Source organism: Biomphalaria glabrata, chromosome 5 (genome assembly GCF_947242115.1).
Source record: "Biomphalaria glabrata chromosome 5, xgBioGlab47.1, whole genome shotgun sequence".
NCBI classification, from domain to species: Eukaryota; Metazoa; Mollusca; class Gastropoda; family Planorbidae; genus Biomphalaria; species Biomphalaria glabrata.
This window is the reverse complement of record NC_074715.1, coordinates 36,935,340-36,956,827: the sequence shown is the minus strand read 5'-3', so window position 1 is coordinate 36,956,827 and position 21,488 is coordinate 36,935,340. Positions and strand designations below refer to the sequence as shown.

General features: G+C 35.1%; 1 protein-coding gene across 7 annotated transcripts in view; it reads left to right on the top strand.

The window, feature by feature from the left end:
- Window positions 1–21,488, top strand: part of LOC106059813 (FRAS1-related extracellular matrix protein 1-like) — a 158,407-nt gene that overhangs the window by 120,122 nt on the left and 16,797 nt on the right. For all 7 annotated transcript variants that reach the window (XM_013217518.2, XM_013217503.2, XM_013217510.2 and 4 more), the window contains 14 exons: window positions 1,063–1,302; window positions 2,674–2,897; window positions 10,721–10,933; window positions 11,388–11,542; window positions 12,829–13,067; window positions 13,478–13,571; window positions 14,105–14,268; window positions 14,598–16,054; window positions 16,374–16,615; window positions 17,171–17,369; window positions 17,900–17,990; window positions 18,633–18,776; window positions 19,037–19,246; window positions 19,563–19,765. In XM_013217518.2, the coding sequence (XP_013072972.2) occupies window positions 1,063–1,302; window positions 2,674–2,897; window positions 10,721–10,933; window positions 11,388–11,542; window positions 12,829–13,067; window positions 13,478–13,571; window positions 14,105–14,268; window positions 14,598–16,054; window positions 16,374–16,615; window positions 17,171–17,369; window positions 17,900–17,990; window positions 18,633–18,776; window positions 19,037–19,246; window positions 19,563–19,765 (3,875 nt within the window). The remainder of the gene's footprint in view (window positions 1–1,062; window positions 1,303–2,673; window positions 2,898–10,720; window positions 10,934–11,387; window positions 11,543–12,828; window positions 13,068–13,477; window positions 13,572–14,104; window positions 14,269–14,597; window positions 16,055–16,373; window positions 16,616–17,170; window positions 17,370–17,899; window positions 17,991–18,632; window positions 18,777–19,036; window positions 19,247–19,562; window positions 19,766–21,488) is intronic.

Here is a 21,488-nt window from a genome sequence, read left to right as displayed (position 1 = left end):
TTGGACCAGAGTCTACAACGTACATATGTTCCAATTTGGACCAGAGTCTACAACGTACATATGTTCCAACTTGGACCAGAGTCTACAACGTGCATATGTTCCAACTTGGACCAGAGTCTACAACGTACATATGTTCCAATTTGGACCAGAGTCTACAACGTACATATGTTCCAACTTGGACCAGAGTCTACAACGTGCATATGTTCCAACTTGGACTAGAGTCTACAACGTACATATGTTCCAACTTGGACCAGAGTTATACAACGTACATATGTTCCAACTTGGACCAGAGTCTACAACGTACATATGTTCCAATTTGGACCAGAGTCTACAACGTACATATGTTCCAACTTGGACCAGAGTCTACAACGTGCATATGTTCCCTGTTAAACACGATGCTTATGATTGCACAAACAAAATATTTAATCCCCGACTTCTGTCAGTTATTTTAATGTTTGCCTCACATTTGATATATGACTTACACGTTTTGACTCTCTTGTTTTGTTTTTTTTTCTTTTTTTTCTTTCTCTATGGCCTAATGCACTTGAGTTAGTTTGTCCATTGCAATGTTATTTCACTCAACTTTTTTTTTCTCTGACTTTTTCAGCTTTCACACTCGTTGTAATCTTAGCCTGATTTGTTTAGGATGAAATCTTTGTCTGATTTGTTTAGGATGCAATCTTTGTCTGATTTGTTTCAGATTATTTTTTCTGTTCGGAAATCATTCTTCTCACAATATATTTGCTGCTCGCTTGAGTGATCTTATAGTTCAAAATATTTTCAGTATCCGGTAAAGGCATGAGGTTCATATACACTTCAATCCAAGGATGCCGCTTCATTACACACTGTGGACATAAGTTTACAGGGCTGAATAGCACTTTGTTAAAGCCAAATAAAATTCAAGCCATAGAATGGGCACCACTGTCCGAAAGAATGCTATTGTTGCAATGTAGACATGTTCTTTCTGTGATTCATGTGCAGCGTTTATAGGTTTATGTGTTTGTGTGTGTGTTCGTTAGACTCTGGATTTTTCTAATGCATTTTGGTTTCCGCTTTTTTTAGGGATAGAATTGAACTGCGCATCAGCGATGGTAGTAACACCGTCCTGTCATCATTCCCCATCATCATCATTCCACGTGACGACACCCCCCCTTACCTGGTGAACAACCTGGGTCTCCAGGTGAACGAGGGGGGCATGAGGAAGATCAGTGAGGACATGCTGCTGGCCCACGACTCCGATTCACTGGACAACAACATTGTTTACACCATCGTTACCTCGCCCACAGCTGGAGACATCATCAGGTGAGACCATTGGAAATCTAATAGCACAGAATGCCCATTCATTTGCAAAACTTGACACGATGTATAACACACATTCAAAATAATTCATTAGTTTAGAGTACACACGAACACACACACATCTACTCTTTAAAGGAACAAGAAAAAAAAACTTAAAAAAAAAAAGACTATAATTCCTTTGTACAAATTATAGAGCAATTCTTTTATTCCTACTAACTATTGAATGTTAGATTTGTTTAAAATAAATGCAAAATGTAAAAAAAATCATGGTTAAGTAAATGTATAAATCTACTCGACTTTATAAAATTATAACGATATGCCTTTAGATCTAGACTTAGAAGACTGTTGATTAAGATCTAGGCTCACAGTCAGCAATAAGCAAACAACTGCCATTTGTGGCATGGCGGAAAATAATACTTTATATAATACAGACGTTACTTCAAAAAAGAAGATGATTACGTCCTACGCGTCATGCATTTAGTCATGCATATTAACCAATGACTTAAATTCTGCCAAGTCACTGGTTTTCCTGGCTAGCTCAGGCAACCCATTCCATGCTCTAATAGCACTAGGGAAGAAGGAGTATTTGTACAAATTTGTCCTAGCATATGGGACGAGGAATGTACCTTTATTTTCTTGAACGAGTGCACCTTTGCGCACCATATCAACATCACCTTTTCTTTAAAAAAAACAAAAAGAAAAAAAAAAGAAAAGAGTAAAACATTTCGGGGAATATCATTTAAAAAAAGGAAAAAAAAACAAAACAAGAACACTACTAAGCAAATCTATAAATCTACTCGACTTTAGATCTAGAATTAGAAGGCGCTAAATGTTTCTGTGCATTAGTGTATTAAACCACGATGAAAGAGTTCAATAATTAAATACAATTTCCTCGTCTAAGTCTTGATCTATAGGCCTATCATTTGAATGTAATTAACTCTGCCCTTCACCAGGATTTTTTTTTTTGTTAAAAAATCTTCCTTTTTTTTTTAAAGATCTATCATTCATATCATTCAGCATTTATGGTAATCGATTTTACATAGAGTCATTAGCTTCATAAGAAGCAATTGTGATAAAAAAAAATAAAAAATAAAACTTTTTATGTTGCCTTTCTTTTTCACGATGAAACAAAATGGGTTGTGATAATAAGAACGAAACAATTATTTGAAAAAATATCAAGTGTACCATTTTATTGTGTCCCTTTGCAGCCTGCTATGTTTCCTTCCTTTAACATATCTATTAAACTTGCTTTAAAACAAGACATATTTACTTGTGTAACAAAGTTCATGAAGCTCTACTTGATCTTGCTATTGGTGTACAACGCTCTGATTAATTTCATTGTCGTGACTCCTATCTTCTTATCTTTCTTTTTAGGAAGCTCCGTCCGTCAGACACTGGCACCAAAATATTTGGATTCCGTCAGAGGGATGTTGTCAAAGGTCAGATTTATTATCGTCACAACGGGGAGGAGGTATTTAAGGATTCGTTTACATTCACCGTCCAGGACCACCAGGATCCACCGAACGAGTCAGAATCCATGGAGTTCTCCATCATCATCTCACCCATGAACGAGAACCCACCTCAGATTGACGCCACTGGTGAGTGCTTGTCGTTTAGTGCAAAAAAATATGGGGGGGTGGGGGGGTGTAACAATCACATGAGAGATGGTCCATCTTGTATAATTAAAGACATTTGGTGAGAACTAGTTGGAAAGGTTCAGCACAGAAATGGTTTTCATATTGTTGAATTGATCGTGGTTGTACTCATTGGTAGCATCTATCTCTTGAATGCAGGTGTTCTAAACATATGGATAGCAACTTTTTTTAGTCTAGAGATCTTCATCTACGGAGAGGAAAATCTATAAATAGCTGTTCGGTATATCCGGTGTAGAGAAGAAAGGACGTGTTGCTATGTTAGTTTTGAAAGGTGTTTTAATCATTCGTATCCACTACAGAATTCAATTGTCTAAGCTCTTTTTGTTTAAGTTAGTAGCATTAAAGTTCAATTTAACCTCTTGGACATTGTTTTGTTTATCGCGAAAGTAATGGGGGTTCATAAATGTATAAAGGTGTGAACAGGAATAAAAATGGAGAGATTTCATGTCGTCATTCTGTGGAGCTCACTGGGCTGAAAAGAGATATCCAAAGAAAAATTAGTGCCAACACCAAAGATTGGTGAAGACGGCGAAAAAAATAGAACTTCAAAATAGACCCTTATCGATAAGAGATTTGTCCGTATAAAGTGTAACAAAATATGTAGGTCACATCTGGGTCTCTATATCTACGTGAAATACTGTACTTTTACTCATTACTCATTACTCTAAGGCTTGCTTTATTAGTATTATTATTATTGTTATTCAAATGAGCAAGACAAAATTTGAGTGGTAGAAGCGACATTACTTCAGATCCCATGTAAAAGCAGATAATTTAAGGTCAAGTGGCACTGATTAGATCTAGAATAATTAAATCGACTTGCAAACTTGAATGTGTAAGTGCATCCTCCAATCTCCTCGTGCGTTCATTTGGAACGAGATGGTTGTTATGTTATCCCACTATGTCTCTGTTGATGTTCTTTTTTGTTTAATGCCTACCTCATACCAATGTAGTTTCATTGTCTTCCAGGAATGAAATAAATGTTTGCAAATGTATACAGCAAATCCTAGTACTATTAAAATATAGTGGTTTAGTATTGATTTGCTACATTTGTTACTGTTAAAAGATACAAAACCTTGTGAGCTATCTCCAGAAGTCAATACATCTGCTTAGGCAGATAAACTGAAGCCAACACATCAAATGATAACATTAATTCTACTCACTCTAGGATTTTTTTTTATATGCCAGTGTGTGCTACATGTTACCTTGACCTATAAGGTGGCTGATAATCTGACATAATTCAAGTGGTGTGTGTGTGTCTGACTTAGTTAGCATGTTTACCTTCTTGCTTACAGAGATCCACTCAATTGAATAATTAGCTCAAAGAGGCTGGAGTCGGGGTGGGGGTGGACTTATAACCATCGAGAATGCTGGAAACGTTTTAAAGTGGGAGGGGGTGTCACACTTTGGAGAGAAGTGGTAGAAGTGGTAGAGGTGGTAGAAGTGGTAGAGGTGGTAGAGGAGTAGGTCTCGTTGTTGACGTTACTACAAGAGAGATGTCCCTGTGGAGACACGTCGCTATGAAGAAAACATAAGGAGGTTGCATTGGTGTGTGTGTGTTGGATGTCTTCGTGTGTGTGTGTTTGCGGTGTCTTCGAGGTAGTGTGTGAGTGCTTTTGCGAGCATAGAAATCCTGAACATTCTAGAGATCAATCATAATCATTTTGTTTCCAAGTCTAGTTAAAATAAAACAGCCCAGTTTTATCGTTTGTAAATATAGCGTATTGACCTCATTTTAGTCAGTGTCCAATGATGCAATAGTCTTTATGTACAAATAGTCTTTATGGAAGGTCACACTGCTGTAACTTAGCAAAGTGAAAAAAAAAAAAAACTCTCCATAAACAACAAAGGTGGACAACTCTGTATAATGTGTATATACTGATCTTAGAGTTTTCGATCCGCCCTTTCGTTAGTTATTTGAATCGATACTGATTTTTTTAATAAATGTATCAATAAATGAATAATAAACAATATGTATAGTTTATTAATTCCGGTGGCATTTCATTATTATAATGAAATATATTTCTATAGAAAGCTATGATAAGAGTTATACATAATTTAAATGCTTAGCTTTATGTTTATCAAATTAAACATATAACACAACTATAGCACTGCACCTCTATGCATTCTAAAACTACTTTACCATATAGAATTATATACAATCACTGGCCTATTATTATTACATCCAAATATTATTAAAATTGCAAAAATTTAATTTAACCATCGTTTTCAGAATAGTAGTCTCAAATTTCAATGAACTATTTACATCCGACTACATCTAAAGCTTATATCGAGACCTAGTTTTGTTGTTTTTGTATACATTTGTTCGCTCCCTTGTATACAGCGTTCGACTTTGGTGTCGTAGAAATGTGTCGCTGGCCACAGTAAATAAACGTTGGGGCCCTGAGCCGAGAAAGAGGAGGAGGGCGATGCATGAAGGCTCTGGGGGTTTTTCTTTTGTTTCTAGAAGCTAGATGCTTTGTGTAGATGTGGGATAGTTTGTTTGTAAAGCACTGCGGCTCGTCTCCTCGCGCGATTCCTTCTCATCTTATCCTGCTTCTATAGACTCGTGTTGGTCAAAGCATGTGCGGGTGCTGTATTGGTTGGGATGTTGTCTGTACAAACAGGTAAACGTCGGGACCTGTGCTGGAACTGGTGTCGGTCGGACTGTTAATTAATACATGTAAATACAGGACATGCCCACGATTGCATCTTAAGCCAGCGGCCATAGTATCTGGCAGTTCAGGAGCGTGGACTAAAGTGGTTCAACTAGAAGTCACCGTGAAACAGGACCGGCCTTAGGGCACTTCAACCTATGCGGCCGCAATGGGCCCCGCACTTTCATAGGCCCCGCGCTAATTCTAGTTGTAAATAATTAAATTAAACCATTTTAATTTATAACAGGGTTCCCGCGGCCTGGAGTTCCTGGAAATCTCCTGAAAATGTGAAGTATACGAAAAAAGTCATGAAAATATCCCGAAATTATTAAAACATCCTCAAAAACTCATACAAATGTCCTGAAAAATAAACAAAATTGTCATGCAAAAAGTGTATTTTCTAACAAAAAAATCTTTGTTTTCACTTTTTATCCTTATTCTTAACCAGACTGGGCCCCAAGCAATCCGTTTCGCATAGGGCCCCGCAATCTGTAGGGCCGGCCCTGCCGTGAAACCAGTGAGCATAAACTAGAATTCAAAGATAATTCCTATTCCTGCTGAAATTCTTCGCTGAATGGGAAATGTAAGCCAACAGAGTTGAGCAAACAACATTTATGATCTTGCGAACGTGAAACTTTCTAAACAAATAGAACACAGAGCGTAACCTGCATTGCTAAATAATGTTCATGAAATAAGAGAAACTCTTTTGACTTCCTGCGTGAGTTGTTTGTTTTTTCCTCTGTTTGGTGTAGCAAAAGAGATTTATTAGATTGTCGAATAATAATCATCTCTTATAAATTTCATCGGTAAAAATCAAAACAAATGTATGAAATTTTGGTACTTTAAATGTCGTGACCTATTTGTCCAGACATGAAACATGTTACACGTCAATTCCGGTTTATCTGTGTACAGAGAGCTCTTTTAGGGCGATCATTCTTCTAAATGCGCACATTAATCTAAATAAATATGCCAGGTAGGTAAACTAAAGTTCTGACATTGCCCCACCATTCCAGCCTGACCCTTGTGATTTAATGTTGTCTTGTTTTTGAAAGACTTAAAGTTGAACGATGTTTTCTATATGAACATTTAATTAACATGTAAGATAGGGAGAGAAGAGAGAGAGAGAGATAGAATGATTGATTGACAATGTCAATGTTGACCTTCTTCAGTCGTATAACGACTCTAGTTTATCTATTTATTTCCATATGTCTGTCGAGTCTTTATTCTGGACAGACAGTCCCGTCCTGATACAGACACTTTTGGTGGTAGGTCAACCTGACATTTTTCGTTTGGCTCGTTTTTTTTTTTTTTTTATGTCCATAGTTTGTTTTGTGTCCATAGTTTGTTTTGTGTCCATAGTTTGTTTTGTGTCCATAGTTTGTTTTGTGTCCATAGTTTGTTTTGTGTCCATAGTTTGTTTTGTGTCCATAGTTTGTTTTGTGTCCATAGTTTGTTTTGTGTCCATAGTTTGTTTTGTGTCCACAGTTTGTTTTGTGTCCATAGTTTGTTTTGTGTCCATAGTTTGTTTTGTGTCCATAGTTTGTTTTGTGTCCATAGTTTGTTTTGTGTCCATAGTTTGTTTTGTGTCCATAGTTTGTTTTGTGTCCATAGTTTGTTTTGTGTCCATAGTTTGTTTTGTGTCCATAGTTTGTTTTGTGTCCATAGTTTGTTTTGTGTCCATAGTTGTTTTGTGTCCACAGTTTGTTTTGTGTCCATAGTTTGTTTTGTGTCCATAGTTTGTTTTGTGTCCATAGTTTGTTTTGTGTCCATAGTTTGTTTTGTGTCCATAGTTTGTTTTGTGTCCATAGTTTGTTTTGTGTCCATAGTTGTTTTGTGTCCACAGTTTGTTTTGTGTCCATAGTTTGTTTTGTGTCCATAGTTTGTTTTGTGTCCATAGTTTGTTTTGTGTCCATAGTTTGTTTTGTGTCCATAGTTTGTTTTGTGTCCATAGTTTGTTTTGTGTCCATAGTTTGTTTTGTGTCCATAGTTGTTTTGTGTCCACAGTTTGTTTTGTGTCCATAGTTTGTTTTGTGTCCATAGTTTGTTTTGTGTCCATCTCTGGCAATTAAAAGTGTGGTCTAGGGCGATGCCCAGTACTGACAAATATGTTATTCATTATTAGCAATCCTTTATCTTCCTTGCTCCTTCTTCCCTAGTGCTATTAGAGCATGGAATGGGTTGCCTGAATCAGCCAGGGACACCAAAAACTTGGAAGAATAAAAGTAATTGACTAACATGCATAACTAGAGTGACCTAGATGGACCTAACAACACGCGTAGGACGTATTCAACAAAAAAAAAAATAACGTCTCTATTTGACAAGTTTCACATTCTTATTGACTGATCAAGTTTTACAAAGAGCCAGATAATAACAACAGAACCAAGATGCACAGCTTAAAATAAAAATAAACTTTCTTGGAATGGATTTATTGATAGGATAAAAAAGGATTAAAAAATATTTAAATTATTATTTTTTAATTATTACATTCAAAGTATTTCTTGAGTTAATTATACGCTAGACTTAGTGCTTGACTGTGTTATGCTATAAGCCAAAACTTTGTATGTTCATGAGATTGTGAGGATCAGTGTCAACAGTGATTTAGTTTTTTTGATGGACGTCCAATCTTGTCTAATTGATAAAGGGAAACATTTATGTGTCGCCACAGACGTCATAACGCCTACAATTGCTTCCCAACAGAGAACTGATAATTCATAGCTGGCTGGTCATGTAGTATGTGCTTTAGACTGTCGTAACGATGGTTCCTTCCCCTGCCGTCCTGAAGAAGAACGTAGCAATTTTTATTTCTCAAACTTGTTCATCTTAAACTTGTTCATCTCAAACGTGTTCATCTCAAATTTATTCGATTCAAACTTGTTCATCTCAAACTTGTTCATCTCAAATTTATTCGATTCAAACTTGTTCATCTTAAACTTGTTCATCTCAAACTTGTTCGTCTCAAACTTGTTCATCTCAAACTTGTTCATCTCAAATTTATTCGATTCAAACTTGTTCATCTTAAAGTTGTTCATCTCAAACTTGTTCATCTCAAATTTATTCGATTCAAACTTGTTCATCTCAGTTCATCTCAAACTTGTTCATCTCAAACTTGTTCATCTCAAACTTGTTCATCTCAAATTTATTCGATCAAACTTGTTCATCTTAAACTTGTTCATCTCAAACTTGTTCATCTCAAACTTGTTCATCTCAAACTTGTTCATCTCAAACTTGTTCATCTCAAATTTATTCGATTCAAACTTGTTCATCTTAAACTTGTTCATCTCAAACTTGTTCATCTCAAACTTGTTCATCTCAAACTTGTTTATCTCAAACGTGTTCATCTCAAACTTGTTCATCTCAAATTTATTCGATTCAAACTTGTTCATCTTAAACTTGTTCATCTTAAACTTGTTCATCTCAAACTTGTTCATCTCAATTTTATTCGATTCAAACTTGTTCATCTCAGTTCATCTCAAACTTGTTCATCTTAAATTTGTTCATCTCAAACTTGTTCTTCTCAAATTTGTTCTTCTCAAACTTGTTCATATCAAACTTGTTCATTTCAAACTTGTTCATTTCAAACTTGTTCATCTCAAACTTGTTCATCTCAAACTTGTTCATCTCAAACTTGTTCATCTCAAACTTGTTCATCTCAAATTTGTTCCTCTTAAACTTGTTCATTTCAAACTGGTTCATCTCAAACTGGTTCATCTCAAACTTGTTCATCTCAAATTTGTTCATCTCAAACTTGTTCATCTCAAACTTGTTCATCTCAGACTTGTTCATCTCAAACTTGTTCATCTCAAACTTATCTTCTTATCTCCGATGAAAACTAAAAGGATGGCGAGAGTTTCTCTTTTTAAACTTCAAGTGACAACGGAAAATAAATGTAAGATCATTACTTCTTTAGTGAAAATACTACATATACCGCACTTTTTTATAGGTTGGGAGGAGGGGTGTTAGAGAGATTTATTTCAACTTTCAATATCAATAATACAATTGATTCTCTGCAAAACAGTGTGTTAGCTCGTAGAGTCAATCAAAATACTAGAAGGACGTGAAGTACTAATTCGGAACTGCCCATTGAGTTGATTGTAATATCTTCCCGTGGCGAGCCCCTCCTTCTTCCTGCGATCATGCCACAACACAGCTCTTGGAGTATCCATTAGCCCCGGGGCATCACAATTTCTCAGCGACTGCCCTGGCCTTTTCCTCCCTTCTCCTTTCTTAATTTTCTCATATTGGCTTGGTCGCCAGGGGGCGTCAGACCTCTATCGTCAGGGGAAAACTGCTTTCCTTATTAAATGGCGTCGGGGAAAGGAACAATAATTTAATCTCAGCAACGATTACAAGCACTGAGAAACGCAATTTACGGGTTACCTCTCTTTCTAAATAGGTGACATAAAAAGTCTGCTTTAAAAAAATATATATATATCCTGTGCTAGGAAGACTTGAGCGTAATAAGTGTTGTCCTTAGACATTTTATGTAGACTTTAACTCAGTCTATGTAAGTTTAGTGGAATGCTGGATGAGGCAGTTAGATAAGTCTAGGGGGAGACTACTCACTAACGACGCAAATACACTGAGGAGGCATCGTCAGGTAAACGATACACAGTTATCTGTCCACAGATTTATTTAATTTACTTCCAACCGGAAACGGTTTTTTTCCCCCGTATATTAGCAGATGGAGATTCTTAATTCTAAATCATACATAAAAAAAAAAAAAAGCGAAACTGTTCTGTCAAGTTCTCATTGTTAGGTCTCCCATTCCTCTTTTTTTGTTTTTTTTTATTAAATATTAATAATCTTTATTATCCATGAGGAAATGTGTGTAGCAAATAAAATTGAAATACCTTTACCTTTATTAGTGTACGTTGAATGGAACACAAAGGTATAAAACATGCATTAGGCCTACACTAGAGTCTATGGCTTTAGTGCAGGGGTGGGCGAATTACAGAAGGGTTGGCACGCCGCATAAGTGCCGCATCGTTTTATGCGGCACACGAACGCCTACAAATATTATTATTGAAACTTCTCGTCTTATTTTATTTTATCTTATATATTATAGACATTACTTTAAAAAAAATCCATGTGTCTAGTCTTCACCATCCTCAGCTAAACGCATCATGTACGTGGAAGAAACCAGCATTGGTTACATTAAGTCCACTGAACTCCGCTACACAGATGTGGAGTCTCCACCCAAAGATTTGACCTACACCATCACGACTCCACCTTACTTTGTCTACAATAGGGGGGAGAGGGATGCTGGGAGGCTCGTGGCCACACACAATTTGACCAAAGTTGACAAAACTGTTGATGCTCCTCAAGGTGAGTTAAGTCTAGAGTTGAACCTTGTTTCATTGTATTAAAGCTAGTAGGTGGGCTGAGTTTAGAATTGAACTTTGTTACTTTATAAGGCTAGCAGATGGGCTGAGTCTAGAGTTGAACCTTGTTATATTATAAGGTTAACATTAAACTTTGCTGTATCATGTTAACATTTATTTATATCAAAAGTCTCAGCGTTGAATTGTGTTATATCCTAAACGGCTAGAATCGAACCTTGTTGTCAGACTGCATAATAAGGAAAATATTGTTTTATTTTCTTCATAAATACTAATTAGAAATAACTTAGAAGCCTAACATTCTGTCTCATCACTTACAGTTTACTAATTGTGGAATTAAGAAACTACAAATGCAGTGGAAATTATAAATATTTGTAGCACTACATTGTAGAATGCTCTTAAAAAAATAATGAACTGTTCTAAAAAAAACTTTTCAACAGCTATCAAATTCACCCAGGCTGACATAGATCAACAAAAGATTGCCTACATACCTCCTACCAATGACATAGGTCCAGAGTCCAGGCTGGTCAGGTTGGCTTACACAGTGGAAGATGGCAGTGGTAACAAACTTTATGGACAAACATTTGATATAGAAGTAAGAAAGACTTACGTTTTAATTAGTTCCATATGCCTTCATTCCAAGTTAAGCTTACTAATCAAATTTCATGTAAATGGAAAAAATAATTTTTGGGTTAAGCTTAGCTAAAGTGATTTATAAAAGTTGCAGAAACCAGTTGTAGTTTTTAGCAAGCTATTTTTAAAAATAGTACTACTATTAGTTCTAAAATAACTTATAGCTGATAATATTAAAATGAGACCATTCATGTCCTTTCAAGACATCATTTGTTCATGAATTAAGTATTAAAAGTAAAGTTCCCCTTTCAGACCTTGCAATCTATATGGGAGATGATGTAAAGGTTATCTGTTTTTTTTTGACTGATGGTTAATGAGGGTGACGTATGGCCAGCACAATGACCAACCACCAACTAAAGTCAAGCACCCATTAGAGTTGGGTGAGCTCAGAAGTGTCTTAAAAAATCCCAAAATTCAAAATCCCAGTCCTCACAGAGATTCAAACCCAAGAGCCCTCAGTTAGGAAGCCAAGCTCTTAACCAATTATCCACTATGAATTAACTAATGCTTATTATTATGCTGTGTTATATAAAAACTCAAAACTCATGAAAAGTAACCACAGACTGTATAATCAAACTATTTCTTTAGAAGTTAAACTTCTGCATTTCATATTTCTTTGGCTGACCTGTTTTTGAAAACAGCCTCCACTCCAGAGACTGAAACAGAAATTCAAGTTCTATGATGTCTAACTTCCTGTCTTAAAATATTAAAGTGTCAGTCCAGTTTTATTGATGTTTTTAAGCTTCATGTGCACCTCTAGCCTACTTGTTACATATTTCAAGTTGGGGAAAGATCAGAAAAATGAAAAAATTGACAAACTCAACTAACTATCTTCAGAAGATAAGAGCACATTTTTAGAATTCTTTGTTTTTATTTTAACAATTTAAAAACAGGTTTTAGATTTTTAAATTTTCTTTTGGCACTCCTTAAGCCACTCTACTTATATTATATTAAAAGATTTTTAATTTGTTAGGACATGAAATAAAATTTTATAGAGAATTCAAGCTGATAATTCTTTGCTAGTCACAACAGTATAGGTCTTAAATTAGAGACACATGATCAAACGAGGACATATAGTCTGAGACATATGGTCAAATTAAAGACATATGGTCAGAGACTAATGGTCAAATTAGACAAAGGTTAAAGTTGAGACTAATCATTTCTATGTTGCAAAGTAAATGAGATTTTTTTAATCTGGGATGTATATATCAGACTCAAAATCTAGAACTGTTGTTTTCTTGATTGAAGGTCAATCCAGTGAACAACCATGTTCCAGAGTTTGTGACCAACAAACTGATTGTGGAAGAAAGAGGCATACTGAGCATCACTACCAGTCAGCTGTCAGCAGTGGATGTGGATACCCCTGTGACTTCACTGAAGTTTATTCTGGATGCTCCACCAAAGTATGGCACGCTCCAAAATGATGGCAGAATGCTAAAGACTGGTTCCTCCTTTCTCTATGAAGACCTGCAAAAGAAACGCATCAGGTAATGGTATGGTGTGCTACCATTTTAACTGTGGATGTTGTAGCCTTAGATTGAAACCTATTATTTCTCCAAAGATTTGTCTTGAAGAACAAATATTTTTCTGGTAAGATTTCTTGAAACAAATTCAATGTTTTATATGAGTAAATTAAGATTAGACTATATTGTGCTTTCTAAATACTGGTACCTTGAGAAATTCGTTTTTAAGTTTTAAGGCCTGTGTAGAAACTGGTAAGCACATTTTTTCTCTCAGATTTTTTAGATGTTTGCTAAAATTGATTTAAAGATTTTTTGAAAATGGATTTTTACTGTTATTTTACTAAATATTTTAAATATTTCTTTGAAGTATTCAAGGCCCAAGCATTTACATTAATACAATAATTATAATTTTACACTATTTTGTGTGCCTACAGATACCTCCATGATGGATCTGATGTTGTTCTTGACACTTTTACTCTTGCACTGACAGACGGCATGAATCAAGCTACCAAAGTTCTTTCTATACAGGTATTGTAGAATGCATACATCTCTCCTCAGTTTTGGCTAACAACTAGAAACTAGGAACAAGTAGGGTTTTATGAAAGTCCAGTTAAGTTACAGTTGTTCAGGAAATACATTTGAAAAAAGTGCCACATCATTATATGCATATTTTGTCTTGATGTTGAGACATTTCTTCAAAAATGAATATTATTCTGTCCTTGCCCAAACCACCTCCTGGATGAAAAGGAAGTGGTAGCAGGGCTTGAACATGAAACCATTGAGACAACAAAGCAAAGTGCTTACCACAGGCAGCAATTCATGGCCTTTTTACTCAAATGAGCTCTTTGGTTTTCTTCCTCATTTATTTTGTAATTAAGTTTTTTATTTAAGAGTTAGTCTGAGATAAAACTAACTTCTGATTACTCTGATAGCAATGTCACCAAAAATTCTTCTCACGAAAAAAAATTAAGCTTAAAAAATAATTAGGAATGACTTAATATATCGATTCATGTTGATCATAAAGGTGTAATTTAAAGAAAGCCTACTCCTTATTTCTGCAGGTTGTGCCAGTGGCAGACAAAACTCCAACATTGTCAAAAAACTTAAGACCACAGTTAATTGTTTCAGAAGGAGAGGAGGCCACCATAACAACCAGAATTGTTGCTGCCACTGATGGAGATTCAAATAACGACAAACTTGTATTCCTAATTGTCAAACAGCCAAGGTGGGTTTTCCTTTATAAGAAATTGGCCAGAAAGGATAGCACCATATTACATATCTTTTTTCATGTTTATTTTTGTTTTATTGACATTTCTTTTGGCTATCTTTACTGTCTTAGAGTCATAAAATTTAAAAATATATTTTATAAGTCCATATTTTGGCTCTAATTTTCCACTTATTTTTATAGCACAGGTAATAAAATAATGTCACCTTAACATAAGCTTTCCTTCATTAATGGTTGCAGTTAAACATGTCTATACAGTCTTTGATGCTTTACTTATCCCTGTAAATATAACATACACTACATTAAAGAATAACAATATAACATTTCAGATATGGAGTTCTACAACTAAAAGGTCAGCCTGCTACAAAATTCACTCAAGGTGATGTGAAAGCAGGACATGTTAGCTTTCTTCACACTAGTGGGGAGATTGGAACTTCAATCCTCAAGGACTATGCAACTTTCATCATTTCGAATCAAAACTTTGTAGCCACATCTGACATGCCAATGTATGATCTGAACATTACCATCACTCCAGTGAATAACCAAAAGCCAGAGATCACATTGGGAAATCCTGTCTTTGTTGCTGAGGGGGAATCTTTTAGGTTTAGCCAAGAGGTTCTCACAGTAACAGACCCTGACTCAAAAACAAAAGAGATACTGTTTATGATTACTAAACAGCCTCAGTGGGGATATATTGAAAACACTAAACCATCTCCTGGCTCAGATAAAAAAAACATTGGTGTCAGAATCAACTCATTTACATATGGAGATATTCTGGATGGCTCCATCAACTATGTGCAGGCCAATCATAAAGGTGTTGAGCCTGTCAGAGATGAGTTTGAATTTTATGCTAGTGATGGCAAGTTAAATTCTGATTTAAGGACAATAAGGATAACAATAGTTCCAGCCAATGATGAACCTCCTGACCTAATGCTGAATGATTTCAGCATAACTGAAGGAGGCAGCATGGTTCTTGGTCCATCCATGCTAGATGCCATAGATCTTGATGTGCCCAAAGATCAGCTCAAAGTTTCCATCTCCCAGCCCCCAGCTCATGGCAAAATTGTTTTGTTAGTCAACACACGTAGAGGGCTGGCTGAGTCAGAAGTTCAGGTGGTCACAATTGAAGAGATCCATAATGGGCTCCAGCTGCTGTACAAACATGATGGCTCGGAAGTCTTCAGTGACAAATTTGCTGTCACTGTATCTGATGGAAAGCATGAAGTCAAAGCTGTCTGCAATATCTCAGTCAAACTGCAAAATGATGAACGTCCAGAGATTTTTAAAAATACAGGTATGGAACTGGAGTATGGGGACTATGCCCAAATCACCAACAATTTTCTTCAGGCTCAGGATGAGGACAATGATGACCATGAATTGGCCTTTGTTCTAGTGGAGACACCAGAGAAAGGCTTTTTGCAGTTCTGCCCTGAACCACAGGCCCCTGCATTAGAATTGCAGTGTGAGGATCTGGAGATGGGAAGTAACTTTACCCAGGCAGACTTGGACCAAAACCGAATCAGGTACATCCACACCACTAGTCTTGGGGACACAGAAAAAGACAATTTTGTATTTGTTCTCACAGATGGCACACATAAGCGTCATGAGGAGACCTTTGAGATTAAGATCAGAAACACCAAGAAGGCCAACATTGCTGTGCTGAACAAAGGGATGGTTGTAAGAGAAGGTGAGCGGGTGGCTATCAGCACATCAAATTTAAGTGCAACAGATGAGAGCACAAAGGCAGAAGACATTGTTTTTGCCATCATTCGTCCACCAAGATTAGGTAATTATATCATATCCTAATTTTTGTTAAAGTTAAATAAGTGTTAAGATTCATTATGTGCTTAAGCTTATAATATTTTTTTTTATTTTGAAAATACTAAAGTTATTAATTACAACTTCTTTGATTACTTTTTAATTGACATATATATAATTGTTCAACTGTATGTTGTTCATTTAAAAATTTTTGAATCAATAGACTAGTGTAAATTATTTTGAAGTGGCCCTTTTATTTGGCTACACCTCAACATATTATCTTTTAATAATGTATTCTTGAATAAGTTAAGCAGATTTAAAGTAAACCTTTTATTTGCCTTTTCCAGGCCAGATTGAGAACATCAAGAAACGTTTTGTCCCCATCAGCAGTTTCACTCAGTCAGACATCACATCACAAAGGGTGGTCTATAATCACCTAACCAAAAATGACATCACAGATGACTCTTTTACATTCACTGTCACCAATGGCCTAAGTGTTGCCAGAGATGGAGAATTCAAGATAAACATTCAGCCGATGGACAGGGTCCTACCATCATTGATTTCCAACAAGCTTTTGGAGGTCCTCCAGGTTGATAATCTCTTCTATCACATTAACATTGTATATTAACAAAATTACCAATTACGATGTTCATCCATATAGGTCTAATGTAGAAATTATTGAAGCAATTAGATATTTTATTAATCCTTGAGACTTTCTAATTCTCTTTTTTCTAATCATTTAAACTGGATATAGTAAGTCTGATCAACAGACTATGCTTTTATAAGTTTTCAATCCAGATAACTTCCAATCAGCAATTTATTATTTATTATGACTGATTCGATCTAAATGCAACTGCAAGTATAAATGATAGTTTGATAATTGTGCTTTATTTTAAAGAGGTTTCTCAAAATGAGTTTTAATGTAACAAATTCAAATTTTTTATTCACCCTGATAGCTCTTAAATTTTTTTTAATTTAATTTTTTAATGTCTATGTGTATCAAGCAAAATATGTAGGTCACAGCTGGTGCTGGGCAGCAATGGGAAATACTGCATTCATCACTAATCTTTGGACTCAAAGACAAGCCTTATTATGTGTATCAAATTCATTATAATTATACATTATAATCTGTAACTAATTTCAGGGTACAGAGGAACCTTTGACCCCAGCTCATCTCAAGGCTACAGACCCTGACACTGCTGCTCATAACATTTCCTTTGTCATTGCCAAGCCTCCTACTTATGGCAGATTGTTTAACCGAGGTGTACAGATCACAAATGCTTTCACTCAGAATGATGTTGACCTTGGCTTTATCTCTTATGAAAGTGATGGATCCAAAGCAGGCAAGTAATTATGGCTTTATTTTTATGCAAACCAAATGTACTATGTGGCTAATGATGCAACATTTTTAACATACATGTGTATATAAATTGGCCCTGGAATGTTATTGTAGCTTTGCAAGGAAGCAGTTGGTTTTTGTTTCAACAAGATGCAGTTCATCTCTTGAGTCTCAAAATTAGTGAATCTCTCAACACTTGACTTCATTAATGATTAAAGTTGGACATTCTTTTCATCCATTTTTTTTTTACCTTATCCTGTAACATTTGTGGAATTTGTTCACTGATAATAAACAATTTTTTTTTAAAGTTAGAGGAGGAGAGAAGCAGTTTTGATTGAAATCCAGGTGTTTTATGCTCTGGTATTATAAACAGTAACCATGCCAATTTTACCTGCCCACTTAACCATGTTTCATAAGTCTGTCATCTGTCCTCCCACACTCTGCTAATTACATGACAAAGTGAGCATGTGGAACTTATACATTGATAAGCTGTGTTCTCTCCCTTAATCTCTTTGTACATTTATACATTATTAGGGCTAGACAACTTCCTCTTCACACTGACCGATGGGCGACATGAGGGATTCCTCATAAATGGAACACTCCAGACACAACCAGCCATGATGAGGTAAACAAGTGTGTGTGTGTGTTTTTTATAGATAACATTAAAATAGTTTAAAATTTGTGATACTGAATAGTAGCCCTTCATAAAATAATTCTTTCTGTTTATACTTTGAACCACAACCATCAAAGTAATCATTAGAGGGGAGAGGTTGGCAGAACTTTGTAGAAAGATAGCCTATAAGTTTATGGAACAATACATTATTTTTTTTTTATTCTAGTAAAACAAAGGTCAAACTATAAATTGGTTAAAAATGTTAAAAATATTATTAGTTGTAGTTGATTTGTATGTTATGCTTTCAGTATATTTTGCTAAGATTTTAAATAATTTTAAACTATGTGATCTTTTTAAAAATTTATTTTTTTTTTTTTTAATTCATAATCTAACAAATGGAATTTTAGTGATAACTAAAATATGACTATAAAATATATTTTAAGTATTTACCGACACAAGAAAAAAAAGTATTCTAAATAGCTCCTTATTATCATTAATGCAATATCTAATGGTGACAGGTAAATAAACATTTTGAATTTTAACTACTAAAATTTAAATACAACAAACTAAGTTGTCTGAAATTCCAAAACCTAAGAAAATTGCCACTCTGATTTACTTTCATGTTCTCACTGCTACATGATTTTCTCTGTCCAGTATATTTATCCAGCCTCTTGTGGAGGATGCACCAAGATTAGTGGTCAATAAAAGTCCAGACCTGTTACAACACTTAGGCAGACAAAGATATGGATACAAATTGACCACTAAAATGTTGAGGGCTGTGGATACTGACTCGGACAGGTCTTTCATTGTTTTAGTTCATCTAATTTAGAAATCAATGCATATTTTATTAATAGTTTTACTATATAGTAATATAATAATGAATTCTTTACCAGTTATTGGGATCAAGAGTTCTATTTGAAATAATACTTAAAAAATAGCCATTTGTTAAGTCTTACTTATAAAGATCTGCCTTGTTTCTTTTTAAGCTAATAATGTTCTGCATTGTTTTGGTTTTTTTTAATTATTCAAATACTTTATGATTTTCTATATTTCAATAGTGCCAGTCTCCATTATGTCATGACAACATTACCAAAATATGGACATCTTGAGAATACGCAGGCCAAACTTTACGTTAGGAGGAGATTTACCCAGAAAGATGTGGATGACGGTAGTTTAGTTTACATCCTGGACCACCAAGCAGAACACTTTGCTGATTCCTTCAGTTTTAGAATAGAAGACGTTCGAGGGAACGTGTTAGATGGACAACAGTATGACTTTGTTATATAATTTGTTGTATTCAAATGAATAAAATAACATTGTTAATCTGATTGATGATAGTCAAAATAAATACAGACCAGATTTGTTGGAATTATTTTATTATTTAATAGAAATATTTAATATTAAAGAAAAGAACATAAGCAAAGATGTTTAAACTAATTAAAAGAAATATGTGTTTAAAAATTATTTGTTTCTTATAAATCTTATGTAACGTTTTAGTAGATATATTTAATAAAATTTTAGCTTTCTTTATTTTTTATTTGATAAGATTTCTTGAAAAAATATTTTTGTCTGTAATCATTTCAGCTATGTGTTTAGTTGGTCAAGGACACAGTTTGACAGAGATGAAATAGTGGCCTGTGAAAATGTTGGCATATTGTATGTCACAGTGACTAGGTCTGGAAACCTGGCACAACCAGCATCCGTTGGTATAACCTTAAGAGAACAATCTGCAAAGAAAGGAATAGACTTTACTCCAGGCGCCATGAAACAGATTAACTTTGCTTCAGGTAGTTTTTAGAAAATATAGAATAGACAACCAGAAAAGATGCTTATTCATAATATATTCAGTTAAGAACTGGATATGCACCTAATTTTTATTTAAACAGAACTTTGGATTTAAAACTTACCTAGAAACCACCATACAGAAACCCAATCATGTGGCATGCACTTTGGACTGTCATCGTGATGGTCTTGAGTTTTAATGCTGCTTGCTGCCAACTGCTATTAACTTCTGCCATCTTGCAGGAGGTTTGAGCTAAGACGTAAAAATCTTCATGTCTGAAACATCTGAAATATATATAATGAAAAAAAGGAATGTTTAACCTTAGTAATAAGCTTCAAATTAAAGCCAACATCTTTTTTTTGTGGTATCTTCTTCTTCTTCTTCTAGCCAGCTTTATTGCTGCTGAGCTGTGAGCTCTTTTGCAGACTGTGCCAAGAAAAAATAGTGTGCTGTTTTCTTCTGTTGTTCAGCACTGCCGTACAGGGTGTTGTTTATGTTGGGCTGTAGTGGAAGTAGGGTCTGCCTAAGAAGGATTAGGAAGGGGCATTCAAAGAGGATGTGGTTTACGGTTTCATAAGGGTGGGTGCAGTGTCTACAAAGGGGAAGTTGTGTGGAATTAATTTTGTTCAGATGGTAATTTAACAGAGGTGTGTGTCCTGTTCTTAGTTGGAAAATTGTAGATTGTTCCTTGCAGTGGAAGAAGTTAATACTGTCCAGTTTGTTAGGCATAGTCATTTCTTTTTACATTGCTCTGCCTGTGTTTCCTGATGCCCATTGGTTGAGCCACTCCTCTTTGTGATTGTTGACTAAGATTGACCTTAGGGTGATGTAGTTAACAGGTCTATCTCTTTGTTCCATAGATGATCCTGCCTTTGATAGTTTATCTGCCTTTTCATTTCCCATGATGCCAATGTGTTCAGGGATCCACTGTAGTAGTATTGATATTTAATTTTGATATCATCTGATAGATTATCACAATTAGTGTTGTCAACTCTCTTGGGCTGTTTGAGGTGCTGCTGTTAAGTGCTTGCAGAGTGGATTGGGAATCTGTAAAGACAACAATATCTGATGATGATTGCACTCCTTCATATAATTTGTTTTCCACTGTCTGTAATGATATGGTAATTGCCTCAATTTTGGCTTGGAAGTTTTAGCAGTAATCGCCACAGGGTGCACTTATTTCAAAGTGTTTATTTTTGGGGAAGACCAGTAAGGCACCAGGACCAGCATTGATGGTGGCTTTGAAGGCCGATCCATTGATATATATATATATATCAATAGCTGTTTTTTGGATAGATTTCATTTGTTTCGAGAGTGCCTACTTTGAGCTCCAGTGGATTTGATTCTTTTGTTAAGGTATTATTTAGCAAATATGTTTTAATGGTTGGTTGTTTGTAGTTGAGTCTGGGCATTAAGTTTGTGGTATAGAACTGCTTAGGAAAATACAGGCAACTGTGTTTACTGGCATTTTCATAATTGAATGTATTTAGTTCTAAAGAAAAAGAAATAAGATACAATGGTTACATTTATATGAAAAATGAAAGCTCATTTAACAGCTGCAGCCAGCTATAAGAAGAGTTGACATTTCAATGTAAAATTTTAAAAACTTGCCTTATTAACATATGCATAGGTTTAAAAAATAAGATTTATTTAAAGAAGGGATGGTAACAGCCGGAATACAAAAAAACAAAATTCTTCCATCTATGCTTTCAAATCTTCCTGCTTTA